Source organism: Thermochaetoides thermophila, assembly GCF_000221225.1.
Source record: "Thermochaetoides thermophila DSM 1495 unplaced genomic scaffold scf7180000011816, whole genome shotgun sequence".
In the NCBI taxonomy this organism is placed as follows: Eukaryota; Fungi; Ascomycota; class Sordariomycetes; order Sordariales; family Chaetomiaceae; genus Thermochaetoides; species Thermochaetoides thermophila.
Window position 1 is genome coordinate 4,256,088 of NW_006383032.1, and position 15,408 is coordinate 4,271,495.

The 15,408-nt window shown below is 55.7% G+C and overlaps 5 protein-coding genes across 5 annotated transcripts; 3 read left to right on the forward strand and 2 right to left on the reverse strand.

Annotated features, from left to right (window-relative positions):
- Window positions 1-62: 62 nt before the first annotated feature.
- On the forward strand, window positions 63-1,400 carry CTHT_0032460 (mitochondrial 54S ribosomal protein mL44; the record flags this gene model as incomplete). Its single annotated transcript, XM_006693622.1, has 1 exon — window positions 63-1,400. One exon carries the CDS (start codon window positions 63-65, stop codon window positions 1,398-1,400), a length of 1,338 nt encoding a protein of 445 aa, XP_006693685.1.
- Window positions 1,401-1,998: 598 nt separating this feature from the next.
- CTHT_0032470 (uncharacterized protein) lies at window positions 1,999-4,203 on the reverse strand (the record flags this gene model as incomplete). Its single annotated transcript, XM_006693623.1, has 1 exon — window positions 1,999-4,203. The coding sequence occupies one exon, from the start codon at window positions 4,201-4,203 to the stop codon at window positions 1,999-2,001; it is 2,205 nt and encodes a 734-aa protein (XP_006693686.1).
- A 3,009-nt stretch (window positions 4,204-7,212) lies between these two features.
- CTHT_0032480 (septin-like protein) lies at window positions 7,213-9,162 on the forward strand (the record flags this gene model as incomplete). Its single annotated transcript, XM_006693624.1, has 4 exons — window positions 7,213-7,588; window positions 7,684-7,947; window positions 8,007-8,473; window positions 8,527-9,162. 4 exons carry the CDS (start codon window positions 7,213-7,215, stop codon window positions 9,160-9,162), a joined length of 1,743 nt encoding a protein of 580 aa, XP_006693687.1.
- Window positions 9,163-10,793: 1,631 nt separating this feature from the next.
- On the reverse strand, window positions 10,794-12,360 carry CTHT_0032490 (mitochondrial 37S ribosomal protein uS4m; the record flags this gene model as incomplete). The annotated part of the gene is made up of 3 exons (XM_006693625.1): window positions 10,794-11,750; window positions 11,813-12,256; window positions 12,316-12,360. The coding sequence occupies 3 exons, from the start codon at window positions 12,358-12,360 to the stop codon at window positions 10,794-10,796; spliced, it is 1,446 nt and encodes a 481-aa protein (XP_006693688.1).
- A 1,223-nt stretch (window positions 12,361-13,583) lies between these two features.
- CTHT_0032500 (uncharacterized protein) lies at window positions 13,584-14,940 on the forward strand (the record flags this gene model as incomplete). The annotated part of the gene is made up of 3 exons (XM_006693626.1): window positions 13,584-13,859; window positions 13,925-14,733; window positions 14,799-14,940. 3 exons carry the CDS (start codon window positions 13,584-13,586, stop codon window positions 14,938-14,940), a joined length of 1,227 nt encoding a protein of 408 aa, XP_006693689.1.
- Between the last annotated feature and the right edge of the window lie 468 nt (window positions 14,941-15,408).

Genomic DNA, 15,408 nt, shown 5'->3' on the forward strand with positions numbered 1-15,408 from the left:
CACCACGGTCATCACCCTTATCATTCTCACCACATCTACACCATAATCACCGATCTATCCCCATGAAGAGGTTACGACTCGACAGATGGACGAGCCATCTGCTCGCAGCCCGGCCCTCTGGCGCCCCAGTCTGCACCTCGATGGCCCCCGGGGCCTCCGCTTCCGTGTCCGTTAGCCTTAGATCAAGAAGCAGCCCCGCGAGATACCAGTCGACGGCGGCCCCCGCGGCATCGGCGCCTTCCAGCACAACGCCCAACCCCGACAAACTAATCAACGTCCCAGAAGACCCCGAGTTCTACGAAGGCCTCAACTTGGAGCGCTTTCCCCCTCTCGAAAAGCTGCCGCCCAAGGTGACCAAGCTGCCTTCCCCGCATCCAGACCGCGCGCTCAAGTCGGCCAAGCTGGCCGCGCTGCATGCTCGTCTATCGCTCCCGCAAAAACTGCCCCTCCAGACACTGGCCCGCGCGCTGGTCGACGCCTCTGCCGACGAGAACCCGCTGTTCAACAACACGAACCTCGCCTTCGTCGGCCAGACCATCATCAACTACCACGTGGCTGAGATGCTCATGGTGCGCTATCCGCGCTTGCCCATGAACATCCTATACGCCGCCATGAAAGGCTACGCTGGCCCGACCGCCCTGCACCACGTAGCCCGGTCGTGGGGTATCGAGCACACCACCGCCCCCGGCGGCGAGGTCGACCCGGGCCTGCTGCAGTTCTCGCTGCACAACCCGGGCAAGGCCCTGGTCACCTTCGGCTACCGGCGCGCCGAGCTGGAGGGCGTCAAGAAGTACAAGTGGCGGCACGGGCTGAGCAGCCGCGTGGTCTTTGACGACGACTTTGGCGAGCTGGTTGACGACCAGGAGGACGCCGAGCGCAAGGCCGCCGAGCTGAAGCAGCGCTCGGACACGGAGTACGGTAATGCCTACACGCGGGAACTCGCCGAGCGCGCCTACGCCAACGCCTGCCGCGCCATTGTCGGCGCCGTTTATGCCCACTGCGGCCGCGAGCCCGTCAAGGCCTTCGTCAAGGCCCACATCCTCTCGCGCACTCTCGACCTCGAGAAACTGTTCGCCTTCCATGTGCCTACCCGCGAGTTGTCCATGCTGTGCGCCCGTGAGGACTTTGAGCCGCCTGTTGCTCGCCTGCTGAGCGAGACGGGTCGTCTGTCTCGAACCCCCGTCTTCGTGGTCGGCATATTCTCCGGCAAGGACAAGCTCGGCGAGGGCGCCGCCTCTAGCCTCGAGCACGCCCGCACCAAGGCAGCCATCAACGCCCTCAAAGCTTGGTACCTGTACAGCCCGGGCGAGCATGTCCGTGTGCCGAGCGATATGCTGGCTGAGGATGCTCGTCCGTGGGAGCCTGTGTATATCGATATAGGTGAGGTTGTTGCCCGGTAAGCTGTGCCTGTCGCTGTGGCTGTATTTGTGGGGGTTTATTATTATACGTGCAGTGGGTGTGTTGTAGAGGCATGAAGAGAGGGGGCATGATACCCTTATCTGTGGTCGATAGAAATAGGAAGGAAGGGGGGGGGGGGTGGTGGAGGGGGAAACGATGGGAGTATAGAGGGAATATAGGGGGAAAAAAGAGAATGATGACAACATGATCCCACGCTCCTCGTGCGCGTGTGTGTGTGTGTGTGTGTGTTTTCTGGGAAAAGAACAAGAGAGGAGGTGAAGGGGATGTCTACTTTGTATATTAGCACAATCGCGCCATCATCGTCATCCGGGTCGGCAAAGCAGCATGCAAGCAAATGCACAAGCTTCCTGGTCGGTGAACATGTTTGAGAGGAGTTGGGAAAGAAGGTCGGGCGTGCCAGTGTAGTGTATGTATATTATTCTGTTGGTGATGTAGACAACAAAATGTGGCTTATGTATGTATACGATATGATGTAACGTCTTTAGATTTGCCATTTCTCTCTTCGTGAGCTCTATGTTTCTTATCATCTTTTCATCTGTCAGGTTATCTGCTCATCATCATCATACCCTCTTCATTCATTTAAACAAACTCACCAAACCCCCAAACCAACCTCCTCTCCCTCTCTGCCTGCTCCCTCTCCAATCTCGCCTTTCTCTTCCTCTCATAAATCGCCCTGACCACCCGTTTCAACTGATCCCTCCCCTCCGCGAAATTCCCCCTCGCCAACCGTACCACTTGCTCAACCTGCTCCGGTGTGTATACAAAATTCCACGTGCTCATGAACTCGCTTGTCGCGACATCCACTCCCGGCGCGACCTTCTCGTTGGCTAGCAGGGGAAAGTATGCGACGGCTATGCCGGCGTGGGGATGAAGGAGGTGGGAGATGGTCGTGGGGGAGATCGGGGTTGCGGGGGTAGGCGTTGAAGAGGTGAGGGTCGTGCCGACCCAGATTGTGCAGTAGCCTAGGGTTTTAGAGGCTTTTTGTTGGACGGATTGTTCAAAGGGGATATTGCGAGAGGGTTCAATGGGGGCTTGGGATGCAGGGGGTTGAGGGGAGGGTGTGGTTTCGGCTGCTCTCTCTGCTTGGGAGAGTTCAGCAGCCGTTCGGGAGGGGGATTCGTCCTCCTTGGGCCAGCCGATGCCGACCGGCCAGCCTTTGATACCGCGTTGTTTGGCGTAGCCCTCGACGATGGAGAGCCAGTTGTCGGTTTTGATGTCGGCTGAGGAGTCGAAGGCGATGATCAGGTCAACGTTGCGACCCGGCCGGAGCAAGGGGTAGATAGGCAGGTTGTTCGACATTCCAGCGTCCATCAGCTGGATGAATTCATTGTCGAGCACCCCCTTGGGCACAGATTGCGGCAGTCGGCCATGCATCCCGTACACCGGGTTGGGAATGGCAGCCGGCTCGATGGGATGGACAACACTCATGTCCTTGTCATATGCCCAGATTAAGTCATCCAGGGCAGCGAAGCCAGTGAGATTCTTCACCAGCGGCCGGATCTCGCGGTAGTAGTGACTAAGCGTAGCACAGAAAGCGCTGCCCCAAATGCCTAAGAGCAATGGTAAACGGATCTCTGGCAAGCGGGTGCTGCCTTCTGCAGTCGGTGAGGGGACATCAGAGCCGTTGTTGAATTTGCGACCCAGAGCCCAGGTTGGGATGCCGGCGGAAAACTCTTCACAGAAGAACTCGTAGGGGGTCATTTCGAACCATTGGAACCAAGCATCCTTCTTGGCCTGGGCTTGGGCTTGGGCTTTGGTCTCTTCCTCTACTTCTGAGGAAGATTCTGGGATCTCATGTCGGACGGCCGTATATATGGGCAAGGGGTTTTGCCCGTACTTGATGTAGATGTGCTGGTTGGACAACTTGAAGTCTTTTTCATGGACACCTAGCTCTCCTTTTGGAACTAGAAGTCTAGCTGCCAGCAGCATGCCGTATAAGTCAACCAGACCAACCTGGGCACCTGGATCCCCCTTAAGCTTCTCAATCAGTCCGCTAAGTAGGTACTTGTTCGTCGGCGAGGATGTCAACGCATTAAACGCAACCGGCGGATAAGCAATATGCGTCCCCAACCTTGTCTTCAAATGGTCAATAGCCTTCAAAAAACTCCCGCCCGTCACAGACGAATAATAAAGCGACTGCAACCAGCACGACCCGCTCACACCCGAAACATACGTCGCGCAGTCAAACAGTCCATCCTCCGAAGCCGCCGAGAAATACCCCGTACCCGCAACCAATGCCCTTAAACCGCCTCCCGAACCACACATCGCAATCGTAGGCACATCATCTGGACAAATATCTCCCTCATCCACACCCAGATACTTCGCCAGCGCAGGCACGATCATCCGTTTCCTCCTAGCCAAAAACTCCTTCTCCTCATCGCACAAGTCGTTCGACACGCGGACTTTAGCGGCGTATCGGATCTCCGGGTGCACGTAGGGATCTTGGGCCTCGCGCCATATCTCAGCAGCCAGCGAGCCCGGGGCGAGGCTCAGCTCGCGCTGGAGCTTGCGGATGTAGCCTGGGATGAGCTTCGTCCATTCCGGCATGAGCATGTCGATCACCTTGTCGGAGAGGGCGTCGGCTGAGGGGATGAAGGTGGTGTTGGAGATGGAGTGGACGAAGCGGGACCAGGCTGTTTCATTTTCTTCGTCTTCTTTGGGGGAATATTCTCTTGATGGTCTGTCGTGGAAGGAACTGGTGTGGTGGCGGCCGTCATTGAGATGGGCTAAGGAATGACAGTGATGATGGCTATCACTTGGATACAGCCAGAATGCGAATAGCATGCTGGTGAAAATTAGGGAGAGACGCTTGCTCAGGGGCGTTTTTGTTGGGCGAGAGGATAGGAGGAATGAGCGGCGTGGATGGGAGAGCATAGCCATGCCCAGGCCATATCGAGATATCCGTGGTCTGCCTCTTATCAGGGACAGACCTGATTTTGCCCATGAGGAATTGGTAACCTTCAGACGGCTTAGAGCCGTCATGTCTTTGCCGTGTAAGTGCATCTCTATCTCAGCTGTAAGACTCTTAGAGACATGTCTTGCTGTAAGTTGGTAACCCTAACCCCTGTTTGGTTGGATGAGCTCCTGTGCCTTATAGCTGTTTACCGCCTTCCAATTTGTGTGTAGGGATAAGATGAAGTCGTTATAAAAAAGTACGGATGCAGATCAGACTCAACCGCAACTCAGTTGTTGGCAACAACAAATGTCATCATCTTCACCAAGGGGCTCGGCGATAATCAGGGTCCCCGCCCATGTGGTGTTGTTGCGGGACAGGGTTGTTGTTTGGGTTGCAGAGAGGACCCACTCCTCATTTCAACAGCCGATGTTTCCTTGTTTCTCGACCTCTCGACATCAGTTAGTTTCAACAACTTGTTGATGAAACTTGGGTCGGATGTCCTCAGGGCTTTTCATTCAAACAGTCTATCTAGAGAACTAAATGAGGGGTCGAGTCGACTCGCAACGTCAACTTCATAGGCTGGAAGCTCTCTCTCAACCCCTCCTGTGCAACCTCAACTCTGCGTTGCATGGTCACTAAAATCGTTGAGCGGATGTTTGGAGCTGCACGATAGACGGAATGGAATGCTCTCTGCCATTGGGCAAGCCGCTCTCATGATCTAGATCGGCCCCTTGCTCTCTCAATGCAGGGTCCACACACTTGCAGGCTTGCGGCAACCGTGGATGATGCCTTGATTCTGGCGTCGAGACGGATAAAGGCTGTCTGTCGAAATAAATGCTCAGGTAAATCAGGGCATGTCCTTCATAAAAGATAGGGAGACTAGGGGACCGGTGGACCCCTGGTCGGGTCCCTTCGAGCCGCGTCCAGACTATGCTGATTGTTGTCGAATAGGTACAGAACACCAAGAACCAAGATATGTACAAAGCGCAGGTGAAGCATCTTAAAAGTAAACCTGAAAGTTAATATGCCTACACGAATATGGTGCTATTGGGGACGGAGATGCTACTGTCCGTAACTGCAGTGTAGAAATTGGTGTTGACTGTCTGTCACAATTGCGGACGTCCGCTGGACCGTCTGGATCATCTTCCCGTCGCCGGTCAGGGATGGAATGCTCGGCGCCGTCCATCGCCGTGGAAAGTGGATGCCAGTCTGCGAGAACCCAGACCAAGCCGACGGGCGGGCAGCAGCCAGGGTCCTCCCATCACGAGAAAACGTGATCTGGGGTCGTCTGCCTCTCGTATCCAGCCCTAGCGTTTCACGCTTCCACCGTTTCCCTGCCGTCGAGTGAGTTGCACATATGCTGCTGTCATCGTCCGCATCGGATGGTTTGCTTGCTTGTTGCTTTTCCTCGCCCCCTTTGCAGCTCGCCCGAACGTGCAGCGGACGTGTGTGGATTCGTGTCCAGTGCGGGCGAGCGAGAAACATCGACGTCCATCATTGGCTTGCAGTGGATCCCCAGCCCAAAAGAGGTCACGCTGCTTGGCCTGGGGATTGCCCTCCTCTCAGCCAATCACGTTGCGCGAATCACCCAGACCCCGGTCAGCTAATCTACCGTTAGCACGGCCCCTGCGCTGGGCAGCTCTCTCGCCAGGCCAACTTTGGCACGCAGCGACCCAGCGGGAGGATTGGCGCAAACCCCTTTTGCTCCCCCAGCGGAAGCAGCCAAACAGCTTAATCTCCCAGGCCTGGTCGTCGCACCGTCACCCTAAATTTTTCCCTTGATCTCGATTCTTGAATGCCCACGCCTGCCTGGCCCGACTGCCTAACCTTTGCCTTCCCATTCCCCTTCAGCCTTTCCTGACCTTCTCATCGCTCTTTTCGTCGTCATTCCTACGCGCCTTCAGCGTGAGCTTTGACGCCGCCCATTTTCCCTTCCTCTTCCATCGAGCAACCGAGCCGTCGCGCTTCGATCGACCTCTCCCCCCCCCCCTCCCGACGACGCGACTCTACGAGTGTCATCTCCCTGACCCGAGTTGGTATGTGATGGCTGCCCCCCTGACTGAGTCAAGTGTTGCTCGACGCTGCGATTCCGCTGCGCACATGGCCCATTGCGTCTTCGCAGAGGCTATGCTATACGGATGGTTTGGTGTCGCGAAATCGCGGGTATTGGAAGCTGGAAGTTGCGCTGGAGTCGCCCGAGCCCGGTCTGGGCTCCAATGGATGCTCCCTAGCCCGCTAACTCTCGTTGGTTCCCTCCCTTTGGGCGTGCATCATGTCTCGACCAGTCGCGTGCTCCCGTCACCTTCCAGCAGCCGCACACAGCAACCCGCAACAAGCACCTATCGATTCCCCTTTCCTCCCACTCTCCGTTGTCCATGCTTGTGTCTTTTCCCCATCCGACAAAGCTAACAGCAGACGCCTTTTCGGCCTGTCACAGAACTCGCGCCTTCCTCTCGTTTTGATCTTCTTCCTCCCGATTACGACTGATTCCCTCGCTACCACAGCCACAACATACCAGTAGTCACAATGGGTAAGGACGGCTCACTTTTTTATGTTCCATTGTGGGGAGTTGCCCAGGCCGTGGGCTCCATTCCGGGGAACGCTTGCCGTGCTGCGGCTCTTGGGTCTTCAGCGCCATAAACAGCTCAGGACGGGATGGGCCCGGACTGCGTGGTGTGTCGGTCGTCTGTTCCATTCCATGGAGGTTTCCTGTCGAGCCGGGAATGCGTCTGCATCTCTCCTCGTTCCAGGTTGCTTCGATAACGCGAGCCCGAAATCCAGCAGCCAGCCATCTCTAGGATTTCTTGGGAAAGCCTGGCTTTTTTTTCCCCACCCCTCTGGAAACTGGACTGTCATCATAAACCACCCGGCATCCGACTGCCTACAGTCCATCAAAGATGCACTTCAACACCATGATCCAACATGCCAAGTCTCGCACCAGGAGCCAGGCGGGCTCAGATACTACGAAGCTGGCCTCTCCGTCCTCTATTCCTCGAGATCCATTCCCCTTTCAGACACCTCCTGGCCATCGCGTCAGCAGCCTACCGGCCGTCATCAGCAAGCTGGAAAATCCCGGAACCATAGTGCAGCCTTATGGACCTCCCCCGAGCTCCAAGGCGCCAATGCTGCCGATGACGAAACCCCTCAACTACGAGGAGCTGTATCCGAAGAGTCCGACACCACCTCCTCCTGAGCCCAAGCCCAAACACAAGCCTGAGCCTGAGCCTGAGCCAATGGTTGCCGAAGAAGCTTCGGCCAAGAAAGTAGACGACTGTCAGCATCTTGCGTGTCCCTGATGCCCGCGGCCACTGTATTCTTAGTAAGCAGGAAACTGTGTGAGCGTGGATGCTAACTTGACCCTTCTGCAGCTTCAAACGGTATTGACAACATCCCCAACCCCCAGCCGGCGGCGCCAGGCGCGCAGCTTGACAACCCTTCGTCAGCCGGATCAGAGGTTTCTCGCCAGACACCTTCTGACACCAAGGCCGCAGCTCCCCAACAAGCTAGCAGCACCGACAATAAGAACATCATCCGCCGCAAGCTCACAGGCTATGTCGGCTTCGCCAACCTGCCCAACCAGTGGCACCGCAAGAGCGTCCGCAAGGGCTTTAACTTCAACGTGATGGTCGTCGGTGAGTTGGTTCGAACACAAGTCCCTACGCTCAGCTTGAGATGCTCATGAATGTGTCAGGTGAATCTGGTCTCGGAAAGTCGACTCTGGTTAACACCCTCTTCAACACCTCCCTGTACCCCCCAAAGGAGCGCAAAGGTCCCAGCCTGGACATCGTGCCCAAGACCGTTCAGATCCAGTCTATCAGCGCGGATATTGAGGAGGCGGGCGTCCGTCTGCGGCTGACCGTCGTCGATACCCCCGGTTTTGGTGACTTCGTCAACAACGATGAGTCCTGGAGGCCTATTGTCGACAACATTGAGCAGCGCTTCGATGCTTATCTCGATGCCGAGAACAAGATCAACCGCCACAATATTGTCGACAACCGCATCCATGCCTGCGTCTACTTCATCCAGCCCACGGGCCACTCCCTGAAACCCCTCGATATCGAGGTCATGAAGCGCCTCCACACCAAGGTCAACCTGATCCCTGTCATTGCCAAGGCCGATACTCTGACCGATGAGGAGGTTACTGCCTTCAAGCAGAGGGTGCGTTCTTTTCCATATGATGTAGTCCTGGACCAAAGCTGACTTAGTTCCAGATTCTCGCCGATATCAAGTACCACAACATTCAGATCTTCGAGGGTCCCCGCTACGAGCTGGACGACGAGGAGACGATCGCCGAGAACAACGAGATCATGTCGAAGGTTCCCTTCGCCGTTGTTGGCGCTAACACTGAGGTCGTCAACGCCGATGGGCGCAGGGTCCGTGGCCGCAAGTACCCGTGGGGTATCATTGAGGTCGACAACGAGGAACACTGCGACTTCGTCAAGCTCCGCCAGATGCTCATCCGTACCCACATGGAGGAGCTCAAGGAGCATACCAACAACGTCCTCTACGAGAACTACCGCACCGACAAGCTGCTCGCCATGGGCGTCTCACAAGACCCGAGCGTCTTCAAGGAGGTCAACCCGGCCGTCAAGCAGGAGGAAGAGCGTCTCCTGCACGAGCAGAAGCTCGCCAAGATGGAAGCCGAGATGAAGATGGTCTTCCAGCAGAAGGTTGCCGAGAAGGAGGCCAAGTTGCGGCAGAGCGAAGAGGAGCTCTATGCTCGCCATCGCGAGATGAAAGAGCAACTCGAGCGGCAGCGGATGGAGCTCGAAGAGAAGAAGGCAAGACTCGAGAGCGGGCGGCCACTGGAGAAGGAACCAAAGCGGAAGGGTTTCTCGCTTCGGTAAACGCCCGTTCACCTCTTGCAATCTCTTCCACGACCCGTCTCAGTATCATGCTGCACCCGCCCGCCGCCTCTTTCCTTTGGTTGTTCTTCTTTCCCCTCCTGTCCTCGGTATTTAATTGCAACCCCTCTAATGCTCACGGCATGAATGGCCACGGAGGCAGTCGAAGACGCTTGTTGCAGCGGTGGGCCCTTGCAGTCTCGCCTTGCTTCGGTACCCATTTACGGTCTCGGCTTCCGTCAGGGAGCGGGATTGGGGGCAGCGTTCTGAGATGGGGAAATGAGAATTGGACAATGGTATGACCTGGGGACATGATGATCAGGTTGTACCTTTATTCCCTACCATTTCCTGCGGTTACGTCGGTTTACGTCCACGGCGCAACCGGCTTCCTGCTGGTTCTCTCATGACCAGCAAGTCATTCGATATGCCTCCGATTAACTGTAATGGGTTGCTTTTTCCTACATCTCTTTTGGAACCTGAAGGGACGAGCGTTATCTATGAATACAGGGCGGGCTGCGGATGGAGAAATTGGTAGTGATTCGGGAACAAGGGATGAGGAGGTTTACTTTTTTTTTTCTCGTGCTTGGATGAGAGGGCGCAGGAGTCAAAAAAAAAAGGAGAGAACGGCTATCTGCTCACACGTTTTTTATCTTGCCCTTTTTTTTTTTGCCCCGATTATACCCGGATATTCGGCTTCCTGTCTTCGTTTACACCCCTCTTTCACTTTTTTTTTCTCGTAACTTTGTCATCAGTCAAATTTCCTGTCGCCCTCGGGTCAACACTCGCTCTCTCTGTCTCTGTCTCTATTAACTAGTCTCGCGCTGGCTTCGGCCACACACTACCCACCCCCCTTCACGGCCTGTTTTCCTAGTTGTTTTATGTCTACTTAGTCAATTAGTTAGTGCTCCCTCACATTAGTTTTTATTGTCTTGTGCCTGTGTGTCTATGTGCTGTGCTGTGTGTGGCTTTACTTAGTGTCTGTCTGAAATAAATGGTTGTGGTTTACTCTTGGTGATGCCTCGCCCTTGCGGTCGATTTTTTTTTTTTGGAAGGGGGGAGGGGGAGCGTCAAGTTTTTAGGTTGATGCAAGTGGTAATGAATAAATGGTTTTTTGCTATCGATACTTTGATCGACTTGCTGTGTAATGTCTGTTGTGACGGTTAAAGTTGACAAAGCACTATTTTGCATGACCAGGCCTAACGAAAATTACCTTTAGATGGCCAGAACCAGAATGCAGGCCGTAAATACCAATCCATTCCATGGTATTGTACAAGTTACACCTCTAGTAAATAGATAGAATACATGCAAGCTGGGGCTTGAAAAAGAAGCCAGACTCGTCGTAGCATGGTATGCACACATATTTTCCTCCTCTTCCATGTCTCGGCTGTCTATGACCGAACCTACCTCCCAGCTAACTAGCCAGTCAGCCCGTGCAGCATCCACAACCGTCTTTCATGGAGGGAATGGGATCGTCATAACTCCCTTCCTCCTAAGCCGGTGTACCTCTTAACCCAACCAAACCACAGTCTAACCTCCCCACCCAGCAGCCTCTATTACAAACCCACAACTGTCCCCCCTCTCCAACCGAACTGACCAAAATGCGAAAGAACCAGTCTCCCCAACAAGCTTCCTGCTCAACGCCTCTTAAGATACCAATTAAACGCCAACTGCGCCAACGTATTCGAGAACGGCGAGGGCACCTCGGAACGACCCGGGCGCGCGACCGGGTGACGGAGGTACACGGCGGCGCAGATGCGCTGATTGACTTCGAGGTAGCGTGGGATGAAGACGAAGGGCGACATCCACGGCTTGGGCTCCCAGGGCGTCTTGTAGGGCTTGGTGGGGTCGTAGGGGTTCTCGCGCTCTTCGCGGAGGAGCCGGGCGAGGATCTTTTTCTCGAGGGAGGAGAGGTCGAGGGGTTCGTCGGCGGTGGATTTGGAGGTGGTTTGGGAAGGGGAAGAGGATTGTTGGGCGGGCTCGGAGGTGGTAGAGGGGGTGACCAGTTCGCTGCTGGGAGCAGGGGAAGACTCGGCGGCGGCGGGTTCAGTGCTGGCCGACTCGGTGACCTCTTCGCTGCTGTCCTCCTTGGCTTCCGCAGCGGCCTTCTCACGCTCCTTGGCGTGGCGCTCTGCTGGAGTCAAAGACAGGGTGTCGAAGAGTTCGGCAAGACCGGCCTCGACGCGCTGCAGTTCGCTGGCTTCGCGCAGGTCCTTCTTGCTCGCAGCCTGCTGGATGGCCTTGTTGAGCTCTTTGATGAAGCCGCGCAGCTGCTTCTTCTGCTTGGCTGTCGCCTTGTCCTCGATAATGGCCTTAGTGCGTTTCTTTAGGTCCGCCAGCTTCTGCAGGTGCTCCTTGCGCCGGGCCTCGCGGTCCTCGGGTGTGGACTCGGCCTCGGCAGGGATTTCCTCCTCCTTAGACTCGGCCTCTTCCCCTTCTCCTTCCTCTCCTTCGGCGGATTTGGAGCCGCCCATAAGCTGCTCGGCCTCGCGGGCCTGGTGGTAGGGCTTCGGCTTGCCGGTTGCGGTCATGACGCGCTCAATGTTGACCTGGAACATGTCGCCGGGATTGAGGAGGTATTGCGGGTGGCGCATCTGTAGGAAGAAGGGGTCAGATATGATCAGGGCCCTAACAAAGCGCAGGATATGGCACATACCCTCTTCCCGTTGACCGTCACAGCGCCGTGCAGGACGAACTGACGGGCTTGCCTGGCACTGCTGGCAAAGCAAGCACGGAAGATGGCAATATCCAGACGACGTTCTTGCGGAGCAAAGGTCATCTGCATGTAAGGAGTCGGCAGGTTAAGGTTGCCGGGGTTCTTGATCTTGTCGGTCATGCCCTTGAGACCGGAACCGCGGCCGGCGCCCTGCTCACTACCATCGTAACGGGCCATGTAGCGGGGGTCCATGTTGACTGCGGAGAGCAGACGGCGGCTGAACATGCGCTCCCACTGATGCTCCTTGATGTGCTCTCCGTGGTAGCCGCGGGTCAGGGACTTGGCGATCCATTTCTGCTGGAAAAAGGTCTTCGAGTTGAGGGAGGGCGTCCGCAGACGGGCGAGATTGTACAGGTTGTACTTGTTCCATGTTTGCCGGACACGCTGGGGGGAGGGCAGGTCAGCCGGGAATGGGGTCGTGGGAGGAACAGAGCTCGACTCACAGGCCGACGAAGGCCATGGAAACGCATCAACCTGCGCTGCTTCATCTTGGTTGTTGTTTAGGCTTTTTTTTTTTCAGGCTTGACTCGAGGTACACTCGATCTCTGCGTGCAATTGGCGCACCCCCGTGCAACTTCACACCAGACCCTGCTTCGCCCTGCAGAGAGCTCGACCAGCAGAGAAGGTATGAACAAGCTGGTGGTCGAATCTGGCGTGTCTGGCGCTGTCAATGGTTGGCACGACAGCTCGCTGCTCACCTATCTCAACGGCCTGCCCAGCACTTTCTGTCGCAAAAGATTTTCCCCTTGTTCCCGCTTCCCGGCCACTGCCCCTCACGTGAGATTGGCGCTCGGGCCAGGCTACGTGACTTGGCCCTCCGCGGCTTGGTTTTCTGAGTCAGCTGCTAGCGGGCGGTAAGAAGCGGCAGAAAGCAGCATATTGAGCAGTGAGCAATTCGGGGCAAAGAAGCTGGAGATGCGCTGCATGCATGAGGTGGTGGGGTCCCGATAGCGGGGACCCCTTTTTTTTCCCTTTTTTTTTATTTTTTGACACGCTCGCTGCCTGCGCTGGTTCGTAGGGAGTCGCGCCGCCAATGTTGACATTTGGCTTGAGTGTGCGGAGCAACCGAGCAATCGAGCAACCAGCAAGCAATGGGGCGACTGTAGCTGCCAACGTACGGTGCATTTTGCAGTGTTTGGTTTACAATAGGCAGGTCTGAAGGCGGAAGAGGTAGATTGCTGTGCGACAGCGCTGTGTTGGGTACAATAGCTGGCAGTCTACAATAGCTTGTGTCGGAGAAAATGTGTCAGTCCATAATGTGTTGTAAGTTGTAATGATTGTCGATTAAAGCGCTGCAAATTGTTCTCCTAGTGCGAGTCAAGTCGACGTTGACTCGCGGTGGCTGGCGCATCCCGGTGACTCCCAGGCCACATGTGCGATCCCCTGCTCCAGCGCTCCTGGTTGTTCTGGCTGCTTTATCTGCACTTATCGTCTCGCATGCGCCGCTCAGTTTCCTCCTACCCCACCAACAAATTTGGGTCACTTCTCTTCAAACTGTCGCTTTTCTCCCCCCAATCGCACAACTTTTACCCTCCTTCTTCCCGTCCAATTCCGTTTACCCTCCTCATCCTCGAGAAGTTGCTGGTTCAGTGTCCTGTACCTGACCGTCATCCATCTGCCATCTCTTCTCTAACTTTTTCCCCCATCGCCCCTTCATATCTTGTCGCATCGTCCTTTGGCGCATCGCCACCAATTCAAAACATTCATCACAATGAGCGACGTCGCCACGAAGGAGCAGCCTGAGGTGGCCGCTGCCGCCCAAGAGACTCAGACTGCCCAGGAGACCGCTCCTTCGGCCCCGGCGACTGAGACTGCTGAGGCTAAGGAGACCACTGAGCCCCAGAACGGCGCCGCTGCCGCTGAGACGAAGGATGAGAAAGCCTCCGAGCAGAAGCCCCAGACCGGTCGGAAGGAATTCAAGAAGAACAAAAAGTTCGATCCTACTACCATGCCTGTCACTGATGACCCCGTCAAGATTCGCGCTCAGGTAAGACAATTTCTACAATGATGCGTTAACCACAGCCAGCCAAACTAAACTGACACATCACCCAGGTTGAGTTCTACTTCAGCGATAGCAACCTTCCCATCGACAAGTTCATGTGGGAGAGCACTGGCGGCGAGGCGAACAAGCCAATGCCCCTTAAGACCATCTGCAGCTTCAAGCGCATGAGGCAATTCCAGCCCTACAGCGCCGTCGTGGCCGCTCTGCGCGAGAGCAACTTCCTCGAGATCTCCGGTCCTGAGGGCGAGGAGGTCGTCAAGCGCAAGGTTCCCTACAAGTCTTCGACCGAAGCGCAGAAGCGCCGCCTGGAGTCCAGCGTCTATGTCAAGGGCTTCGGCGAGGAGGAGCCGTCGACGCAGTTCGACATTGAGGCCTTCTTCGCTCCTTACGGTCCTATTAAGATGGTTAAGCTGCGTCGCACGGCCGATGACACCTTCAAGGGCTCCGTCTTCGTAGAGTTCGAGAGCCCCGAGCTCGCGGACGCCTTCGTCAAGCTGGATCCTAAGCCGACTTGGAAGGACAGCAAGGAACCTCTGATCGTCATGAAGAAGATCGACTACCTGGAGGAGAAGAATCGCCAGATTAAGGAGGGCATCATTCAACCCAGCACCAGCCGCAAGCCGACTTTCTTCGAGGGCAGGGAGCGCGGTCCCCGTAGTCGTGGACGTGGCCGTGGCGGCCGCAACGGTAACGATCGCAACAGCAACGACAAGAAGAACAGTGATGATCAGAAGAACGGCCACAAAAACGGCCGTGGCCGTGGTAGGGGTCGCGGTGGTCGTGGTGGCCGTGGCGGTTCCCGCGACAGCCACGAGAAGCGCGAGCAGAAGAAGGAGGAGACCCGTCCCAGCACCAATGAGTATGCTATCTTTACTTTCTTTCGGTCGTCTTGCTTTTTGTCACTTACTAACAGCTTTCCTACAGTGTGCAAATCCCGACCATCCAGTCGACCGCCCCTAAGAACGGCGAGGCCAACGGCAAGCGCGCGCGCGAGGACGACAACGCTGAGGCTCCCCCGGCCAAGAAGGTCGACACCAAGGCTGAGGCCCCCGCTGTGTCGGCTTAAGCCATCCTCAAAGCTCCTCAACACCGCATGCAAAGACACACACACACACCAACCCACCAAGACCCAAAAATTCTCTGGAGAACCGGCGCAGGAAAAGCTTTGTTCTTTTAGTCCACTTCTGTTCCGATGCATACAACCTGCCTTCCCCCTCTTCACATTGTCGTATATCGATTGCTGCAGCTGATCCGTTTCTTCTCTTTTCATATCATCCCCCATCCAAGGGCTAGTTAGTTAGTTGGTTGTTCGGCAGGTTCTGGTTGGTCCGGTTGGTTTGGGCTGGGAACAAAAAGCAAAACAAATTTACCCAACAATCGAATAAACAAGAAAAGAAGATGAGATTCTGGCTACCTACTACTGCTACCTACAACTCCCTCCATCAACCACATCATCTTCTATTATCCATCCGACTAATCTTGACAGACTACTGCTGCTGACTGAATCCCTATCTATCCTGTGATTTCGCCGAGT